Source organism: Caloenas nicobarica, chromosome 5 (genome assembly GCF_036013445.1).
Source record: "Caloenas nicobarica isolate bCalNic1 chromosome 5, bCalNic1.hap1, whole genome shotgun sequence".
NCBI classification, from domain to species: domain Eukaryota; kingdom Metazoa; phylum Chordata; class Aves; order Columbiformes; family Columbidae; genus Caloenas; species Caloenas nicobarica.
Window position 1 is genome coordinate 11520303 of NC_088249.1, and position 17042 is coordinate 11537344.

Sequence of the window (17042 nt, forward strand, 5' to 3'; positions counted from 1 at the left end):
TGTTAAGGTAGCCTTTTTCACTAACCAATATTAAGGTATATTTATTTTGGATGCAGAGGATATTCCAATTCCCAAAATGAAAAAGGCAAGATGTCAATAAAAATTGGAAATAGGAAATTACAGAAGTTAAAAACAAAGAAAAAATTGCGTAGCTGCTTTAAGAGCAACACACAGTGCAACCTTCTAGTCAGCAAACAGCACCTCATTTAGTATTAAGGGCGTATTCACTTGCTACACTTAATTATTTTTCAATGGTTATATCAACCCATTAAAAAATTCTCTCTAGGAAAGAAAATCAGAAGTGCAAGCCATGAACGAAAATGAGTTTTCAAATAATTTCTTTTAAAATAAGTTGGCACAGCATTTTGAAGACAAGCAAGCAACCCCAAAGCCCACAGACTTAATTTACATGGAGCGAAAAATCCATCCTGATTCTATATGCAGTTTTGGTTTAAAGTCCCAGTTTGCTAATGTTAGAAGTAAAATCCCAAACCAGTAGCCCTAGAAAGCATCAGAAAACAGAAGGTGTAGCATAGTCCATTTATAACCATTCTGCAATTCAAACCTGAGAAGACTGGCTCAAAATTTCAGATTCATTTCATGATATTAGCATATCTCTTGTCTCAAATGAAAGACGACCAATTTCCAAATCAATCTTACCTACTGCATGGGACCAACTCATGACAATGCTGGCTACTCCGCCTATCAGTCCAGCTGGGACACGTTACTGAAGGAACAGCTACAGTACAGCTGGGTTTGTTATGCACTGTATACACCAGACAAACATCGTTTATTGATTTGGCCCACAGAAAACTTGGGGGCTTGGGGATGCTCTATCACAGGCTATCAGCCATTCCCGGTCTAGACAGCTGCATAAATGGGCATCAAATTCACAGTATGGTAAGGAGTATTACGCAAACCCCTAAAACATTATTTTATGCTATAAATGAATACTTCAGGCATTAAAAGAGATAAATCTGATTTATGCTAAATATATCCCTTTCTAAAAGACATTTGCTTCCACGAAGAACAACAAATACATTAGCATCTTATACGTCAAAGATGCTGAACTCAGTGCATCCAAAAATGCCGTGCCACTGAGTGACAGAGACCATCCATCTAACAATAATAATGGAAAAGAGCTTCAGTGACAGCTGCTTTTTACAAGTGACTATATATATACACACATGCACTGAATCACACACAAGTAGAAATTAGCATACTATACAATTAAAACAGGATAATCTCATCTGACTGAATATAAGTTCTGGGGCAAGAAAATATTTCCAGGAATTATTTAGGAGCAGTCCTAGTCTTAGCACATGTAAACAAGGTGGGGAGAACAACCCCAGAGCTGTTGGAAAAGTGTTCTCCCCTCCCCACAAACCTCAAGCTCCTCTGCTGTAGTCTGTAATGAGTTGCCTAATAAGTACTTAAGTGTGCTAAGACTTTCTAGTATAACTTCGAAAACTCTGAAGTAGAAATATCTAGTCAAAAGAAGCTAGACACTGTCTAACAGTCCCCATATGCCATCTCCAAGGTCAGATCAGGTACGTTTGTTTCTCAGGGTTGCTAACAACTGGTACAGCACCTTAAATAGCATTGCAATGAAAATCACAAACAGGAAATGTGAGAAAAATAATCAACAGTATATAGAAAACATGGAGTCAGCTTTCTAATTAACTTGCTGCTACTGATCATAGGAACCTGTTAACACAAAAAATGCTTTTGCCTAGTCCTCATTTTCCTTCTAGCATTAGTATACTTCTACATATGATCTCTGCTAAGAAACACACAAAATCATCACCACTTCTACGCCCCATCCCTTTTTAAATTTATTATTTTTAAGGACAGTGGCAATTATATGCAGACATCTAATCAGTAAAAGCAATAAGAATACAAATAGTTTTTCCCCACTCTGTGCCGGCTAGTATAGGAAAGGTGATGACAGAAAGTGGATAGTCACCTCTCACAGTTCTTTCAGAGAGCTGAAAATCATTACTTTTATTGAAGTATTTTAAAGACAGCCCGTTAAAGAGAGATTGCTGTAATTTCATTACCATTCCTGAAAAATATTACCACTATGTTGAATAGTTTAAGAAAATAACTCTTAAATAAAAAAGGCTTCACAAACAGGGAAGAAAAGCCCCTGAAACAAAGTCTGACGAAACTGCTGCACTGGAAGCTATTACCAGTGTTTAATAAACCTACTTAAAAGTAATGGCTGAGAGACAGTGGCAGGACAGAAGCATGGATCAGTACTTAACAAGGCTTTTAAAATTCTAAAAATTGGTTTCAAGGGTGATTATAGTTGATTATAGCAACATACAATGTCAATAAATCACATAATTTCTTGTACGGCAAGAAAACTTGCAGTTTGTATTTTATTACATTTTGATTTGTCTGTATTCAATAAAAACACCTTTAAAGTAGAAAGAACCAACCAGGGTAGCACATGGAAACAATGAGATAATACACAGAAACACATACACTCCTCAAACCACATTACTCTTCCATTTGCTGTCTGTACAGCAGAGAACTTGAAGAAAGAGTATGATTTGTGTTCTTGTTTGTTGAAAGTTACCAAGCCAATACTTTCTTAAACAACAAAAGTAGTCTTTCCCTTCTACAGACTACAGAGCACCTAGATTCAAAATTAATACAATTTTAAATTTAGAATTTTCATGCCTTCTTAAATCAGTCCAGCTAGACCTAGAAGCTGCTATCGCTCCCAGTCACCTACTACTGCCTTGGATGAAAGGTTACCAGCTACTTCTGGCCCTTCCATCCCTCAGGTGAACCACAACAGTGAATTGCCCAGGTGCTCCTGGACCATTGCAGTGACTGGTGAAAAGTGCAAGTTTTAGCACGTACATTCCCACAGGCAAAACAAACAGAAATAAAAGTCTATAGGGTTAAGATTTTAGCTTCCTTCCCCTTGGTTGCATTTGAAAACTACTTTTAAAGTACTGTGAGAAACACTTGCCTTTTTAGAAGTGTTAGGTTTTTGCTAGAGACAGAAAAAGGTAATCTTTCTCAACAATCATTAACTATTACCAAGCCACCTCTTTGTAAAGTAATTAGACTGACCATTAGTGCTGCCTTAACTCAAAAGGAGACCTCCACACCCCGTGACAAAACACAACCCTACAACAAAGCTTATCCATGAGACTTATCCATGAGTAACTTCTGCAAAGGCCACACTCACACAGAATATGGCTACAAGTGTTGGCATAGCCAAGCCCCGCTCCCAGGCTTTTTTTGTTGTTGTTTTGTTGTTGGTTTTTTTTGGTGGGTTGTTGGTGTTTGGTTTTGTTTGTTTGTTTGGGGTTTTTTTTGTTATTTGCTTGTGTTCCAAGTATAGGTCTTGGGCAAACAAACCCCCCAAGTATTTTACCAGAGTAGAGACACTACTCCCACACAGAAGAAAAACAAGACACAACAGATTAAGGCTTGGTTTGCAACCTGAAGACACCAATATCCTGGACTAATTACTAAAGTAAGAGGTTATACTTAAAGGACTAGAATCAATTGTTCTGGCAACTATTTAGTCTAATTCATTAATGTTTACTAGCAGGTTACAAACTAAAACTAGACGGGAGCCTAATCATATTAGCTCTTTTCTAAAGTGTTCAAAAAGTGAACAAGATGTGCAACTGGAAACTGGAATAATTGCATTAGGGTACAGAACAACATACTGTGCATTTCCAGAACTTTCCCCACAAAGAGGAGAGTAGAACACAGAAACAGAGAAGGACAATCAAAGTAGCAGAAGTCCTCCGAGATAGGGAAGATTAAGCAGGACTTGGGGAAAAAAAAAATCTACAGATGCCAATATAAAAAGTCAATTAAATCATGAATAACATGAAAAAAATTTTACACAACACCTCAGCTAAGTAACATTCTAAGACATACACTGGCTTAAAGAAAAGCATACCAGGATGGAAGACTATACACCTACTATGTTTCTGAATCTCTCTTACTGAGTATCAGCTACTGACCACACAGCAAGTATGAAGCAGCATGGACCTCTCTCCCTACGCAGCATGGCTCTTTCGGTAATACAGCAAGTAACCGAGGCACGAGTAATACATGAATCATCATCTTGTATTCTTTCCCCTAAACATCTGCTTGGTGAGAATGCTGGAGACAGGAAAACAGGGAAGATGGACCTTGCTTTCAAACACAACTACAATGGGGTTCTTTGAGACTTAAATGAAGAGGACTTCGGTGGGTCAGCTGTGTGCTGCAGCTACTGCTTAGTACTTCAGCAAGTGCTACATGCTCAGGGGCTACTGCTGAAAATTTAAACTGAGACAAGCATCAGGTTAAGTCACTTCCACCCCCTTTTAGCATGAGCATCCTGACCTGGCATACCAGGAATCATCTCCATCCCTTTTCAAACCTGCTGTACACCTTCACTCAACTGAAATCTCATTTCTCTGACTGCAAGACAGGAAAGACACTTTAGTGTTTTGTAATATTTCTGTACATATTAAGATCTGTTGTACTTTTTTATCTATAGAAGTCCAAGGCATCGTGAATTTAGTTAAGTGCTATAAAAGTGTCTATAAATAAAATATTTGTGGGATGCTGTTGCTTGTGTTGTCCCTGTTCTTTGAACAGCAGACAGTTTCTAGTCTTCACAATCTGTCATTTGCATTGAATGCATATGCACTAAATGCATTTTGAGAAAAAAATAATGAAATGAACCAGCATATTTCAAAATCTACTCATAGTCTAGAAGATTTTTAAAAGCCATGTTAAAACACACAAGGAACTTGATGGCCACCTTCTTTAAAGAGAAAAACAAACAACTCTAAAATTGCATTTACAGTGTGTTCCAGAGTATTTTATATTTACTAATCTTCACTATGTTAACAAATAGCCTCCTTTCTGCTCATATAAGCACCAGCTAACACACATCATGATTACAGCCAATCACATTAGAATGGAAACTCTCCATTACTATTTGCATGCAATTATTCTATTAGTTAAGATAATGAGTCAAGCACTGAGGTGTTCAAGAGTGTATGGAGACTAAATAATGCCCACTGGGAATGGTAATCCTATCATATGTGTCAGTCATATTGCCAATCTCTTTCCCATTCTGCCCCTACTCACATAGGATTAAGTATCATAGATAAGTAAACTGTACTTTTCATTGGAAATTCTACCTACGAGAACAACAGAAAAAGAAAAATGCACGAACATTATGACAGTCTCCTATTGAGAATTCATCTCTTACATTTTAAGTTAAAAAAAAGCTAGACCTACAAACACAGAAATACATTACAAAAACAGCACATACATTTTCAGTTAACATTTAAAGCTCTCCACTAATTCATTATGGGAGCTTTACACTCTATCCTGAAGTATGAAGAATGAATAAGAAAATCAGTTTTAGTCTCAGCAGCTTGTTATTCAGAAGCTTGAGAAAATAAGCAGTCAATAAATGTACAGCCAAGATGCTGATAATGACGAGCCTTACAATTGCACAGGAACTAAAATTACAGACAAGAAGCAATACTCTTTTCAATGTCACAGCAATATCCTGGAAAGACGGAACATATCACAATAAAGTACATCTATTTACACCATTACAACAACTACACTGACATGTTTCTTACTTCATTCTAAGAGCTTTCCTAGTAGCTAAGATCACTCCTAGTAGCTAGGTTCCCACCACCAAAACTCAATCACTTATTTGAATTTGCCAAAATACTTCCATTTTCAAGTTAAGATCTTCTTAATTTATGACAGTAGTATGCATCTTCCTGCACAACAAACGAGACCTCATTGAAGTGCATCAGAAAGAGTATACTAAATATACCCACCTGCCTAGTCCCAAGAGTCAGTTCAGGGAAGGAAAAACGGTAAAGCTGGATCAGTATTTTGTTCTTAAACATCATCTTTCAGTATCAAGACACATGGTTTACAAGCTGAAAAACATATGCTTTTCAGTGTAGCATTTTACATTCAGACTGGTATTTTAAAGGAAATTTCAGAATCCACCTAAACAGTAGACTTCCAAATGAAGCAAATCTATTAATTCCAGGTTTCTGGATTGATGTGGGAAAGGGAGTGACTTAATTGACCTCTTACAAGTCACTGCATCTTACTGGTAGGCAAAACAGAGCAATGCAGAAGCGGGTGGGGGGGTGGAAATCAGCATCAACAACAGAATAATCAGTCAGAAATGGAACACTCTATTGTATACCTATAAAAAGAAATCACACAACAAAACAACCGGCAGCCTTTGATTAAGCCCAAGGTCTCCTGACAGTACAACAGGCTACTGACACTTAACTGACATGCCAACATTGACAGCTTGAGAGAGGATAGCTCTGGGAATTACAGAGAACTATAAAAACTGTAATCATCAATGAGAAGACAAGCCCAAAACCTCACAATAAGACTAGAAAATAAGATAGATGTACACCTCATAACCAGAAAGAAAAATATATAGATATTTAAGACTGTAGCAAGCAAGCATTTATTTACTCTAAATAAAATTAACTTCCTCAAAAGCCTCTTAAGTCTTAAAAACACTTTTTGCCAAATACCAGGGCAATAGTTCCACAATCACCTTCCTCACAGCCACCTGTCATGTCAAAATTATAACAGCCTAGAAAAACTTAAAACACTCTTCAAGAGTCATGACAAATTTGCCTGAAAAAAAAAGGCTACGTATTTTAGCAATATTTACCTCATGTTCTTGGTTATCTTGTCCATCTTTGCCACTTTTTCCACTCTTGGCTGATTTTGCAGGTTCCTTAAAAACAAAAAGTTTGCAGTCTTAGTTGAAAAGAAGATCTACATATATTTTCAAGTCAAGAAATCTTTTTTTAGACACTCAATAAGAATATTGAAACTAATGGGGCAAAAATGATGCTGTTTTATTGTAAAATGTTAATACTGAACTATCAGTCTCTACAAATCTGCTTTAAACATTTTTCCTCTAAAGAAATGTTTTGGAATTTCATTTATGCTTCAAAATTCACCCATAAGTATATAAAGATAAGCTTTCATACAGGTAAGCATGCAGGGACAAAGAATGCAAGTGATTTGAATCCTGTCTAAGAACTTACCCTTGCTCTCTTTCGCTTTTAGCTTCAAGAATCTCTATATTTAGAATAGCTTTGAAACCAGCACCAGTGCAGTGCACATTTTACACTTCAGTATTTTGTTTGTTCTAGAGGCTAAAAATTCTAATACTACTAGGCCCACAACACACATTTCTCCCTCCCAGCATTGTATTGAACTTGTATCCTTCACCCACAGTATATTTTTGAGATATGTTATTCTCAGGAAAGTAAAGTTTGAATGTTTCTTAATATGAAAGCCGGCAAGGGTATTGGGGAAAAAGTTAAACAAACGCCCACAAACCACAACTCCCTACATCTAATTTCAAAAGGATGTTGAAAAACTAAAAGACAAGCAGAAGTCAACCAAACAGAAAAGGTCTAGAGAGATAGCAGCTGGATGAGGCAGGCCGTATACTTCAGTTTCTGACTTCCACTCATATGGCTAATTGCCTACCACATAAAATAAAGTGCAATCCAGTTAACTTTCTGTGGGATTTAGAAGTTTTCTGCAAACATTCCTTTTGGAAGCTCCTTTCGCAGCTGCCAGACAAATCACTCCTGGGAGCACCAGGGGAAACTGATGCAAAGCGGTGCCAAAACCAGATCCTCTCCCATTGTCAGGGAAAGGAGGTGAAAAGACTTCGAGTAGCGACTAGTGCTCCTTGAGTGGTTATGGTGATCCCCCTAAGCACAACTTCAACTGCAGCCAGGGCCACGCAGCAGCGAAACTTCCCGGGACGGGGACCGGGAAAGCAGCTGTGGGGACAGACTCCCTCGGTGAAAATCACCCTTTTCGCCCCCCAACCCAACTCGCCCGGGCCGGCCCCCAAGTAAGAGGCCCCCGCTCCGCGCTCACCTTCCGCCGGGCACGGCGGAGGACACGTTTCCCATCCCCTCCCTCCCGCACTCCCCCACACGCCAAACCACGGCCTCCCTCTACCGACTCTCTCCCTCCGGCTGCCCCCCACTCCGCACCCGCCCGCCGCGGGCTCCTCGCCCCCGCTCCGGCGGGCCGGACCCCCGGGGCCCGGCGGGACGATACCGGAACGCGCCCTCCCGGCCGCCACGGCACCCCGCGGACTAGGCCCCACCGGGAGCTGCCCCCTCCCCAGTACCCGGCTCAAGGCAGGGGGCCGCCCCTCGGCCGGTTCTCCCCAGCGGCGGGGAGCGCCCTGCCTCCCCGCTTCGGCGCCGGGCTCCACTCGCCGCTGCCGCCCCCCCCCGCACCCCGCCGCGCTCTGCCCCAGGCCCCTCCTCCCCGCGGGGCCTGCGCCCCACAGCCTCCCCGCGGGGCCCGACCGCCCCCCTCCCTCACGACTCCACCGACTCACTTTCTCCTTCTTGTTTTTATTCGGCATGGCCGCTCCACGCGCCGCGGCCGGCGAGGCGCAACCCCCGGCGGCCCCGCTCCGCGCTGCGCCCGCCCCGCGCTGCCGCTGCCGCTCCCCCCGTCCTCCGCGGCGGCGGCCTCGGCTCTCCCCCCACCCCCTTCCTCCTCCACCCGCCGCGAGCGGGCCGCTGCCTCCCCATTGGCTGCCCGCGTCACGTGAGCCGCGGCTCCCAGAACGTCACCTCGCAGGCGGGGCTGGCGGCGGCTTCCCGCCCCGCCCGTCGGGCTCCCGAGCGGCGGCCGCGCTGCGCCCGGGGGTGTCCCGGCCCTGCCCGGGCTGCGGGGCGGGTCCCGCGGCTCCAGCCACGCCCTGGGGTGGGCCCCGCGGGCTGAGCTGTTCCGCCCCCGCGCCCTAATACCTGCGCGTCTCTGAGGATAGGGTAGACGTGTATTCCGTGCTCTCGGTGCCCGGGGCCTCCCTCAGCCAGTGGCGCTCCGCGGGAGCTGAGCGGTCCCTGTGCCCCCCCAGCCGCCCACCGGAGCCCGCTCTTGACTGAGGGGACGGGCTCCGGTGGCAGCCTGAGGGGAGCAGCTGGGTGGCTGCTCCGCGCCCGGTGGGCGCAGGGAAAGCTGGGGCCGCCGTGCGGGGTCCGGGAGCCTCTCACTTGCGAGCGGCAAATGTTTAAGGAAGCAAAAAAACCAACCAGCCAAACCCTGTAAGGCAGATCTGAAGCATGCTGGCCCTCTCATACAAATCCAGTGTGGTCATCATCACTTTGAGGACTTCAATGTATGCTTGCAGTGTATGGGCAAGAAAAAGGTGAGCTTTGAACAGTTGCAGCGTGATTTTGTAGTAGTATCTTTATCCCTTGATTGTCTTTAAAAGCCCGTGTGCTGATGCGTTTTTGTGATGCGCACCTGTGCCAGAGGTAATTTTTTTTCAAAGAAATCACTCTCTAATCTCTCAAAGCCAGAATGCAAAAATCAGAAAAATCTTCCTAGTGAAAAGAAGAAAGGGAGTATACTTCATCTGGAAAATTTACAAACTGCGTTTATCACATGGCCAGATTAAGCCCGAAATTACTATTAACTTAAGAAAAAGCACAGAGGATTTTAGTACTCAATACCAAGACATAAAGCACTTAAAATTTTTGTTGGACATGCTTATTAAATTTCAGTTGTGCTATGCTACAAAAGGACAGAAATATTACACCCTAGTAAATACCAGCATAAAAGTGAAATTGATCTTCCTTATGCAACCTGTGAGTATCAAAGCCAGCATGAGCAAGCAGCTGTGTTCTCGTTTTCAGGAACTGGGATTTCTAATAACTACTTGTGTCTGATGTGATGATATCTAACATCAGCTTGCATCCATTATGTTTAAACACTTTGCTTTTGCTGTGGTGAAAAAACAAACTTTAGTTTCCAGGCACTGCAGAGAAGTCTACTGACCATAGAGAGCTGCTTCCTCTTGCTTCAGTCTCCTTCCTTTCTTGCTTCTTAAGAGCTAGAAAACAAATTATGTCGGCCTGTTATCCTTTACCTAATCTTCTCTGGTTTGAGGATTTAGAAATGAGGTGCAGCTATCGCTATTTTGCTTCTGTTAAGAGCCAGTCATAAGTAAGTTACTGCTAATAAATGAGACTTCTGACCAACAGAAAGACGTGTTTCGGATGTACTAAGAGACAGGGAAAGAAATCTAGCTCATCTGTAGTTTGGAGTTTGATCAGTGCATGAAATTGTTTGTACAGCTGAGGGTAAATTCAAGAGCTTCCAGTTCTTTGTTAGGTTTCAGTTTCATAGAAGCTTAAACTACTCTTAATTTCCAACTGTTGTGTTCCTCTCTTCCTCCTCTGCACTGATGCTGGTACTGTGCAGCTCCTTAAAACAGTTCATAGAATTGATCAGGTTGAAAACTCTCACCCCAAAGTGATGTGTTGTTTGGGGTTTTGTTGCCCTGAACTGGCACACCACCACCTGCTTCTGTAAACGCCAGCATTGGCCAAAGGAAGGGGGTGGAAATATGTGGCGGGGGCGGGATGTGACCTCAACAGCCTAGATTTAGATCAGTTTAAGCAGCTTAATGAGTTTCTCATTGGCTCTTGGCCTCCTTTGTGCTTGCTGGAGCTCACAGTTTTTCCAAATAATGGAAAAACTGTCAGTATCGTTTTTACCCAAGTACATCTGAATAGCAGCAGTGAAAATTGTCTGTCCTTATTTTGCCGTTAGTTGGGAAACCTTGAATCAATACATCAGACTAATGCGGGTTCAAAAGATGGCACTGACTCAGTTAACATTTAGGAGGTTTTCTTTGTGACCACAGATGCAGAAACTCTTGTGAAAACTTGACTCCCCCTCACTGCACTTGCAGGGGAAAGAGTCTCTTTCACCAGTAACAGAAAGCAATTGTGTTTTTCAAGGGCTGCTGTATTATATGAAATAAGCAGTGGGTGGAGGTGGTTTATGAGAAAAATAGTTCCATCTGTATGCTCCAGTGTCTTCGTAAAATATGAGAATAAGACTTACATTTTCATGTGGTTCTAAGATGAAATCTTATTTTTACTATAGTGTTACGTCACTGCGGGCCTAATTATTCTGCCACAGAGTAGTATTAACTATGTAAATAAGGTGATGTAATATGAGTATGAATATGACTATATTAATATTTGCATTAAGTTCTGAACATGTTTCATGCAAACTAGATGTTTTCAAAAACCAGACCAGATTCAGACTGATTAGGCTATCTCTGTAATTAAAACAGCAAAAGCAAATGCATGTAGCATAGCTAGCAATTTACATTTTTTTACTGTATTGATTAAATTGTCTAAACTTGCAAAAGTTAAATCAGTAACTTCAAGTCTTGTGTAAAACACCTGGATAATATTTAATAATAGCTTGAAACTGGTCCAAGTGTCCAGTGTGCCAAGGAAAGGGCAATATTTACACAGTTAGTCCTTTCCAACTGTATTGGATATTTTTGTTTTGTTTGTTTGTTTTTTCAACAGCAGTTGATCGGTCATGCTCTGGCTTGAGTTTATTGAACAGATCACTGTCACTGTGATAGGGATAACATCTTCTATCCCCAGCTGTATGATTTTACTGCTGTCCACGCACTCTCTCTAGTGTAATTGGGTGACATGCGAGTTCAGCTTGCTAAAATGGCAGAAAACTAACTGAGCAGGGAAGGCAGGAGACAATGAGACCTTTTGCCAGCAAACTCTTAATTTGGCTCAACTGAAACTATGCAACTACGCTTGTGGACAAGGTTTGAGAAGCCAGTGAACTGTCATCATTATATATGATTGTCAAACATTGGCAGGCTGTTTCTCAAAACACTTCTTTATTGACTGAAACGGATCTCTTCTGTTTTCTGGCACTCTGTGTCAAACATAAAGAGAGAATTGAAAAGTGAGGCGCCACCGGCAGTAAAGAGGCTGGAATAGGTGGGTTAAAATCAAAACATTTTTTCCATGCTTGCGCTGGCCAAACTACTAGTAAAGGTAACTTTCCTGTCAGGAGTAGTGAAACTGCCAGATTATGTCTGAAGGAACTAACTGAGGGAATAAACTATTTCATCAGCACCTGCAATAGACTCTACTTCTATGCAACCAGCATCAAAAGCTGCAAAGCCACTATATTCAACTTCACGAAAAAGCTTAAATATCTTTCAGAAACCTTCTCCACTGGCACGGATTTGTTCTGCCTACCCTGGTTTACTTTAGATAATTCTTGGGCTGTTCTCAATCTAAATTGTAGGGTTTTAATTCTCTTCAATTCTTTTAATATCCATTAATGTTGGATGCCCTGCTGTCATGATCTGCTGTGTTGTAAAAGTTACAAAATAATTTGGGCGCCTAGGCCAGAGCATAAAGGGAACTCCTATACCTGTTGGAAATGTTGTCATGTATGGCTGGTAACTGGCACAGTATTAGATGTTTTCAGTAGCTGTTGTCTGTGTTCATTAACACATTGATTCTATATTTCTGTTTGCACCAATTTAATTTTAAAATGAACAGGAAAAACATAAATAATGAGCATGGAGACCTCACATAGTATCTTACTGAGGGATAGTACTGGTTTTGGCTGGGATAGAGTTACATTTCTTCATAGTAATTTGTATGGAGCTCGCTATGTTTTGGATTTGTGATGAAAACAGCGTTAATAACGTAAGGATGTTTTTGTTATTGCTGAGCAGTGCTTACGCAACCTCGGGGCCTCTTCTGCTGCTCACACCATCTCACTAGTGAGTGGGCTGAGGATGCACAAGAAGTTGGGAGGGGGCACAGCTGGGTACCAGCTGACACCTACTGACCAAATGGCTGTTCCAGCCCCTGTGATGTGCTCAGCACTAAAACTGGATGGAGGGGTGAGGAGGTTGGCTGGGGCTGCTACTGCTTGAGGACTGGCTGGGCATTGTGTGGCTGGTGGTGAGCAGTTGTTTGGGGGTTTTTTGCATCACTTGTTTTTATTTTTCTCTCTTTCCTTTTTTTTTTTTTTAATATTATTTTTATTAAACTGTCTTTACCTCAGTCTATGAAAATTCACACTTTTACCCTGTCCTATCCCACTGGGGTTGAGTGAGAGAGTGGCTGTGTGGTGCTTAGCTACCTACTGGGGTTAAACAATGACATGCACTGAGATTCAATAATATTCTGGGCAAGTAATTATAATAAAAATAATAATATCTAATTAGAGTTAAAACATTTTGACTGTTTGTGGCAACAGTTCACACAGTGGCTATTAAGTATTAAAATGACCTACATGTTGGAATTCAAATGATGGCCAAAAAATAGACAGGCTGTTAAGCTGGGTGAACCATTTGTCTGATCCAGAACGCCAATTCCTATGAAAAGTGCCTGCTGGTGCCTAAATTCCATAGAGATGGAAATGATAGAAATAGTAACATTAAAACACTTTGTATAAATCACTTGATGTTCTTGTGCCTCAGTGAAGCAAATAAGATCATAAAAACAAGACTTTGCTGCATGTCATTTAGGTGAATCTTTCCAGGGAAATAAACTCAAAGAAAGAAGTGCAACTCTGCTGGTAACACACATGAAATCAGGATGTCTGCTTTCATGTTTCCACTATTTTTGTAGTTTTATTTTTATATTTATAATTAGTTGAGAGATACTTTAAAATATCATATAATAATATGTTTAAAATTTATTGGATGAGTTTATTTTTGATCGTTCATCTCTTTTCTTGTATTCAAATTGAGTATCATTATGGTGTGTTTTGGTGCAATTTTTAGCAGTCATTGTTGATTCCAGGTTTTTGTTGCATTAAGTGCAATGTTCCTATTCATGGACTACCATTCCCTCTTCCCACATGATATCAAAGGGAAGATTAATTTTGTATCAGATGAGTGAGACTAGTAACATAAAGGTGAATGCAGCTAAGACTCCTACATTTTCACTTTTATAATATTTAAGTTGGTATTTATAGAATGAATGAAGAGATCCAATTAATTGTACCTCCTGTTGATGCCATACAAGATTTTCTCTTTCAACACTTCATTTTTTTTTTTCTTTTTTTAGGATTTGTCATAGCTAATATAGCTGTATATTTTTATCTCAGTGTGGGAAGAGTTGAAAGACATCCTCAGAAGGCATACTCAGGACTTAACCCTGCAAGTACCATAAGTCTGTAGATGCATGAGAGTCTGCTTCTGAGTATGCTCAGAAGTGTCCAATTTATCAGATGATGCAGGTGCTGGATTTGTGACCTGCACCGGGAGGAATCTCTGCTTCCTAGTCAGAATGTGAATAGCTGCTGCCATCAACAGAGTTTTTGCCTTGCCTTCCCTAGGGCAGGCTGCCTGCGTCTACAGTGTACAGCGTTTGGAGGGATCCTGTAGTGTTTCCACAGACTTTTGTACACACACAGCACGAATATCACCCTTCTGCTGTGCTCACATCCGGTGATCATGCCTGTTCTTACAGTGTACCTTAAGATGGATAAAGTTTGGTTTTAAGTATTGCTGCCCTACCACATCTCTTTTGGGAGCCAGGGTGGTCTGGCAGTCAGGGTTCCCCATTCTTCAAGGGCTGTGGTAGCCTTGTGTCCTCTGCCACACTGACCTCCTCTCAGCACCGCGAAGCCTGTCTTTGCATGTGAGGCATCTGAACAATTTTGAAAGGTTCTTTAATAATGAATACCCTTTTTCATTTGTCCAAGATGAAGAGAGAAATGTTTGTTGCATACCATGTATCTGCCACTGTAGCATGTTACCAGAGGGGTGTGTTACAGCAGCATGCCAGGCTTGCAAGGATGAGGTTGGAGGATTGGACCAAGTGAAGGCAGACTTTGTACTCAAACCATTTCCTAGAGCTATCTAGCTGCTGAATGGCTTCTAGGTTTTGTCTGGGAAGAAGCCTTGTTATTTTGCTTCGAAGGGCGTTCCAGGAATAATCAAGCATGCACACAGAGAGAATACTAATGAAGAGGACTTAGGAGCAAACCGGGTGATGATTCAGACTGATAATACAGGTGCACTCAAATTCTTCTTACGTACTACATTGGGAGCCTTGGTCTGTAATTCAGCTGTAATTCACCAAAACTCCCATCGTTCTAGATTCAGTTTTTCAACATAAGACAAGAATTTGTCAACTTCAGCAAATGAGATTTTTTTAGCTTACTCATATTTTAGAGGATGTCAGCTCCATTTTTACTGAAGGTTTTTTAAAAACCAGATACCTTCAAAGAATTTAGACTTAGCAATTAAACATTGGCAAAGTTTGTAAGCATTTCGAACTAGAACCTTATGATATGAAGTGTTAGGCAAACTTAACTACAGATTTCCATCTGTATTTATATCATGGTGTGTGCTGTCTGTTATGCCTGTACAGACTTTGTCCCAAACTTAACTTCGTCTGCATCTTGTGTTCAGTATTTATTTTAGAAATTCTGCATAAGTATGAGTTGTATTTACATTCCTATCATAATTTCTTGGGCACGTTAGGGTTTTTTTTGAAGACCAGGCAGGTGAATAAAAGTACTGAGATGGGGAGACAACTGCTAAGAAGTCAAAAAAAAGGCCTCTGACACAGAGTTTTTGCTTGCATGCTTTCCACAGAAACATCACACATTATACCTGATGCATTCGCTTTGCAAGGAGGTTCAGGGTTTTTTTAACTTTATGCTCTTTTTTGCTGTCCACAGTTTTTTCCTGTCTGTGAAAATGGCATTTATTGGTGTGAGCAGAGCTGATGAATCACAGCTGTTCTTACAGTTTTTAATTTCCACAAAACAGCTCAAGTCTCCAGCATGTGGTTGTCTCTGCTTTTGTTGCTATTTTACATGTTTCTTTCCAACTTTTTTAGAAGACTCTCTGTTCGTATGTTTCTTGGCTGCTTAGAGAAGTGTTCCATATATACATTGATTGAAGAATCAATTGCGAGAGCTGTTTTTCCCTTCCTTTCACAGGGGCTGCCAAGATAGTTTTATGGGCAGCCCTTTGCCTATCTTATGCTTTTTAATTTACAGAATTTATGCCCAGATTACTACTTTATCTTTGTTTCAGAGAAAGATTTAGCAGGCATTTGAACTAAAGTTAACTGATTTTCAATACAAATTGAAATAGAAAATCACTGTTATTAGCATATAAAAGCAGCAGATTGTTAGCTGCCTGTCCATAATTCCTATGGCACTTTAAATTTAAAGCTTCTTTCATATATGTAAAGAGGATAATGGTAATAAGGTAAATCAAGTATGTAAATAAATGAGATAAGATATGTAAGATATAAGATACATAAATGAAAGTTTATTTACATGTATTTACATAGAAATCCTACTCCTCACCCCTAGTGAATTGGATTTTTGCAACTTACTTTACTAAGTTGTAGTAGAATTTTAGTTCTGCTAAATATATTAAGGCATTTTAATATGTATCTAAAATGTTAGAAACTAGATGAACTAATAGCTAATCTTTGAAGATTTTTTTTTTTTAATCTACTTGTATTATGGAACCAAGCAGAGGTTTTAACTCAAGACTAAAGTATTGTGGTACTGTATATGAAATGCCAGTAAGGAAACGCCATTTTCACAGGAATGTCTGGTTTTGCTATGTACTTCCCTAATGGTATGCTTCATAAATAGTATTATTCAATTAAATCCTAAATTAGCTATATGCATAAGTTGTGAGCTTGAAGCCAGAATGAGAGGAAAATGATCAAAAGTTGTACAATTATGGAGAAAATTTACCCTGTATACATTATTTAGGAAACATACATTTGCAGAAAGAGTTGTCAGGCATTGGATCAGGCTGCCCAGGGAAGTGGTGGAGTCACCATCCCTGGAGGGGTTTAAAAGAGTTGTAGATGAGGCTCTTAGGGACCTGGTTTAGTGCTAGAGTTAGGTTATGGTTGGACTCCATGATCTTAAGAGTCTCTTCCAACCAAAATGATTCTATGATTTATGAGATGCAAGGCTCAGGAGTCATTCAGATGAGTGCATTCAAGCTTTGACTGTGCCTTTCCAGGCTGCTCAGGTGTATATAGGTCCTGCGTCATTTGGTCTGAAGAGATAAAGTTGATCATTGATGATGTTGACCATTGCGTTCCTGTGCATGCTGTTGGCTGCAGAGGCTGATATACTATATCCAGCTAGCCCAGCAGGCTGTG

The 17042-nt window shown here is 40.9% G+C and overlaps 1 protein-coding gene across 1 annotated transcript in view; it reads right to left on the minus strand.

Moving 5' to 3' along the window:
- The window catches only part of PPP2R5C (protein phosphatase 2 regulatory subunit B'gamma), an 83307-nt gene extending 74813 nt beyond the window's left edge, over window positions 1-8494 (minus strand). Inside the window, exons 1-2 of the mRNA XM_065635996.1 lie at window positions 8420-8494; window positions 6710-6775 (exon numbers count right to left, since the gene is read on the minus strand). Of these exons, the coding sequence (XP_065492068.1) occupies window positions 6710-6775; window positions 8420-8446 (93 nt within the window). The 5' untranslated portion in view covers window positions 8447-8494. The remainder of the gene's footprint in view (window positions 1-6709; window positions 6776-8419) is intronic.
- Window positions 8495-17042: the final 8548 nt, after the last annotated feature.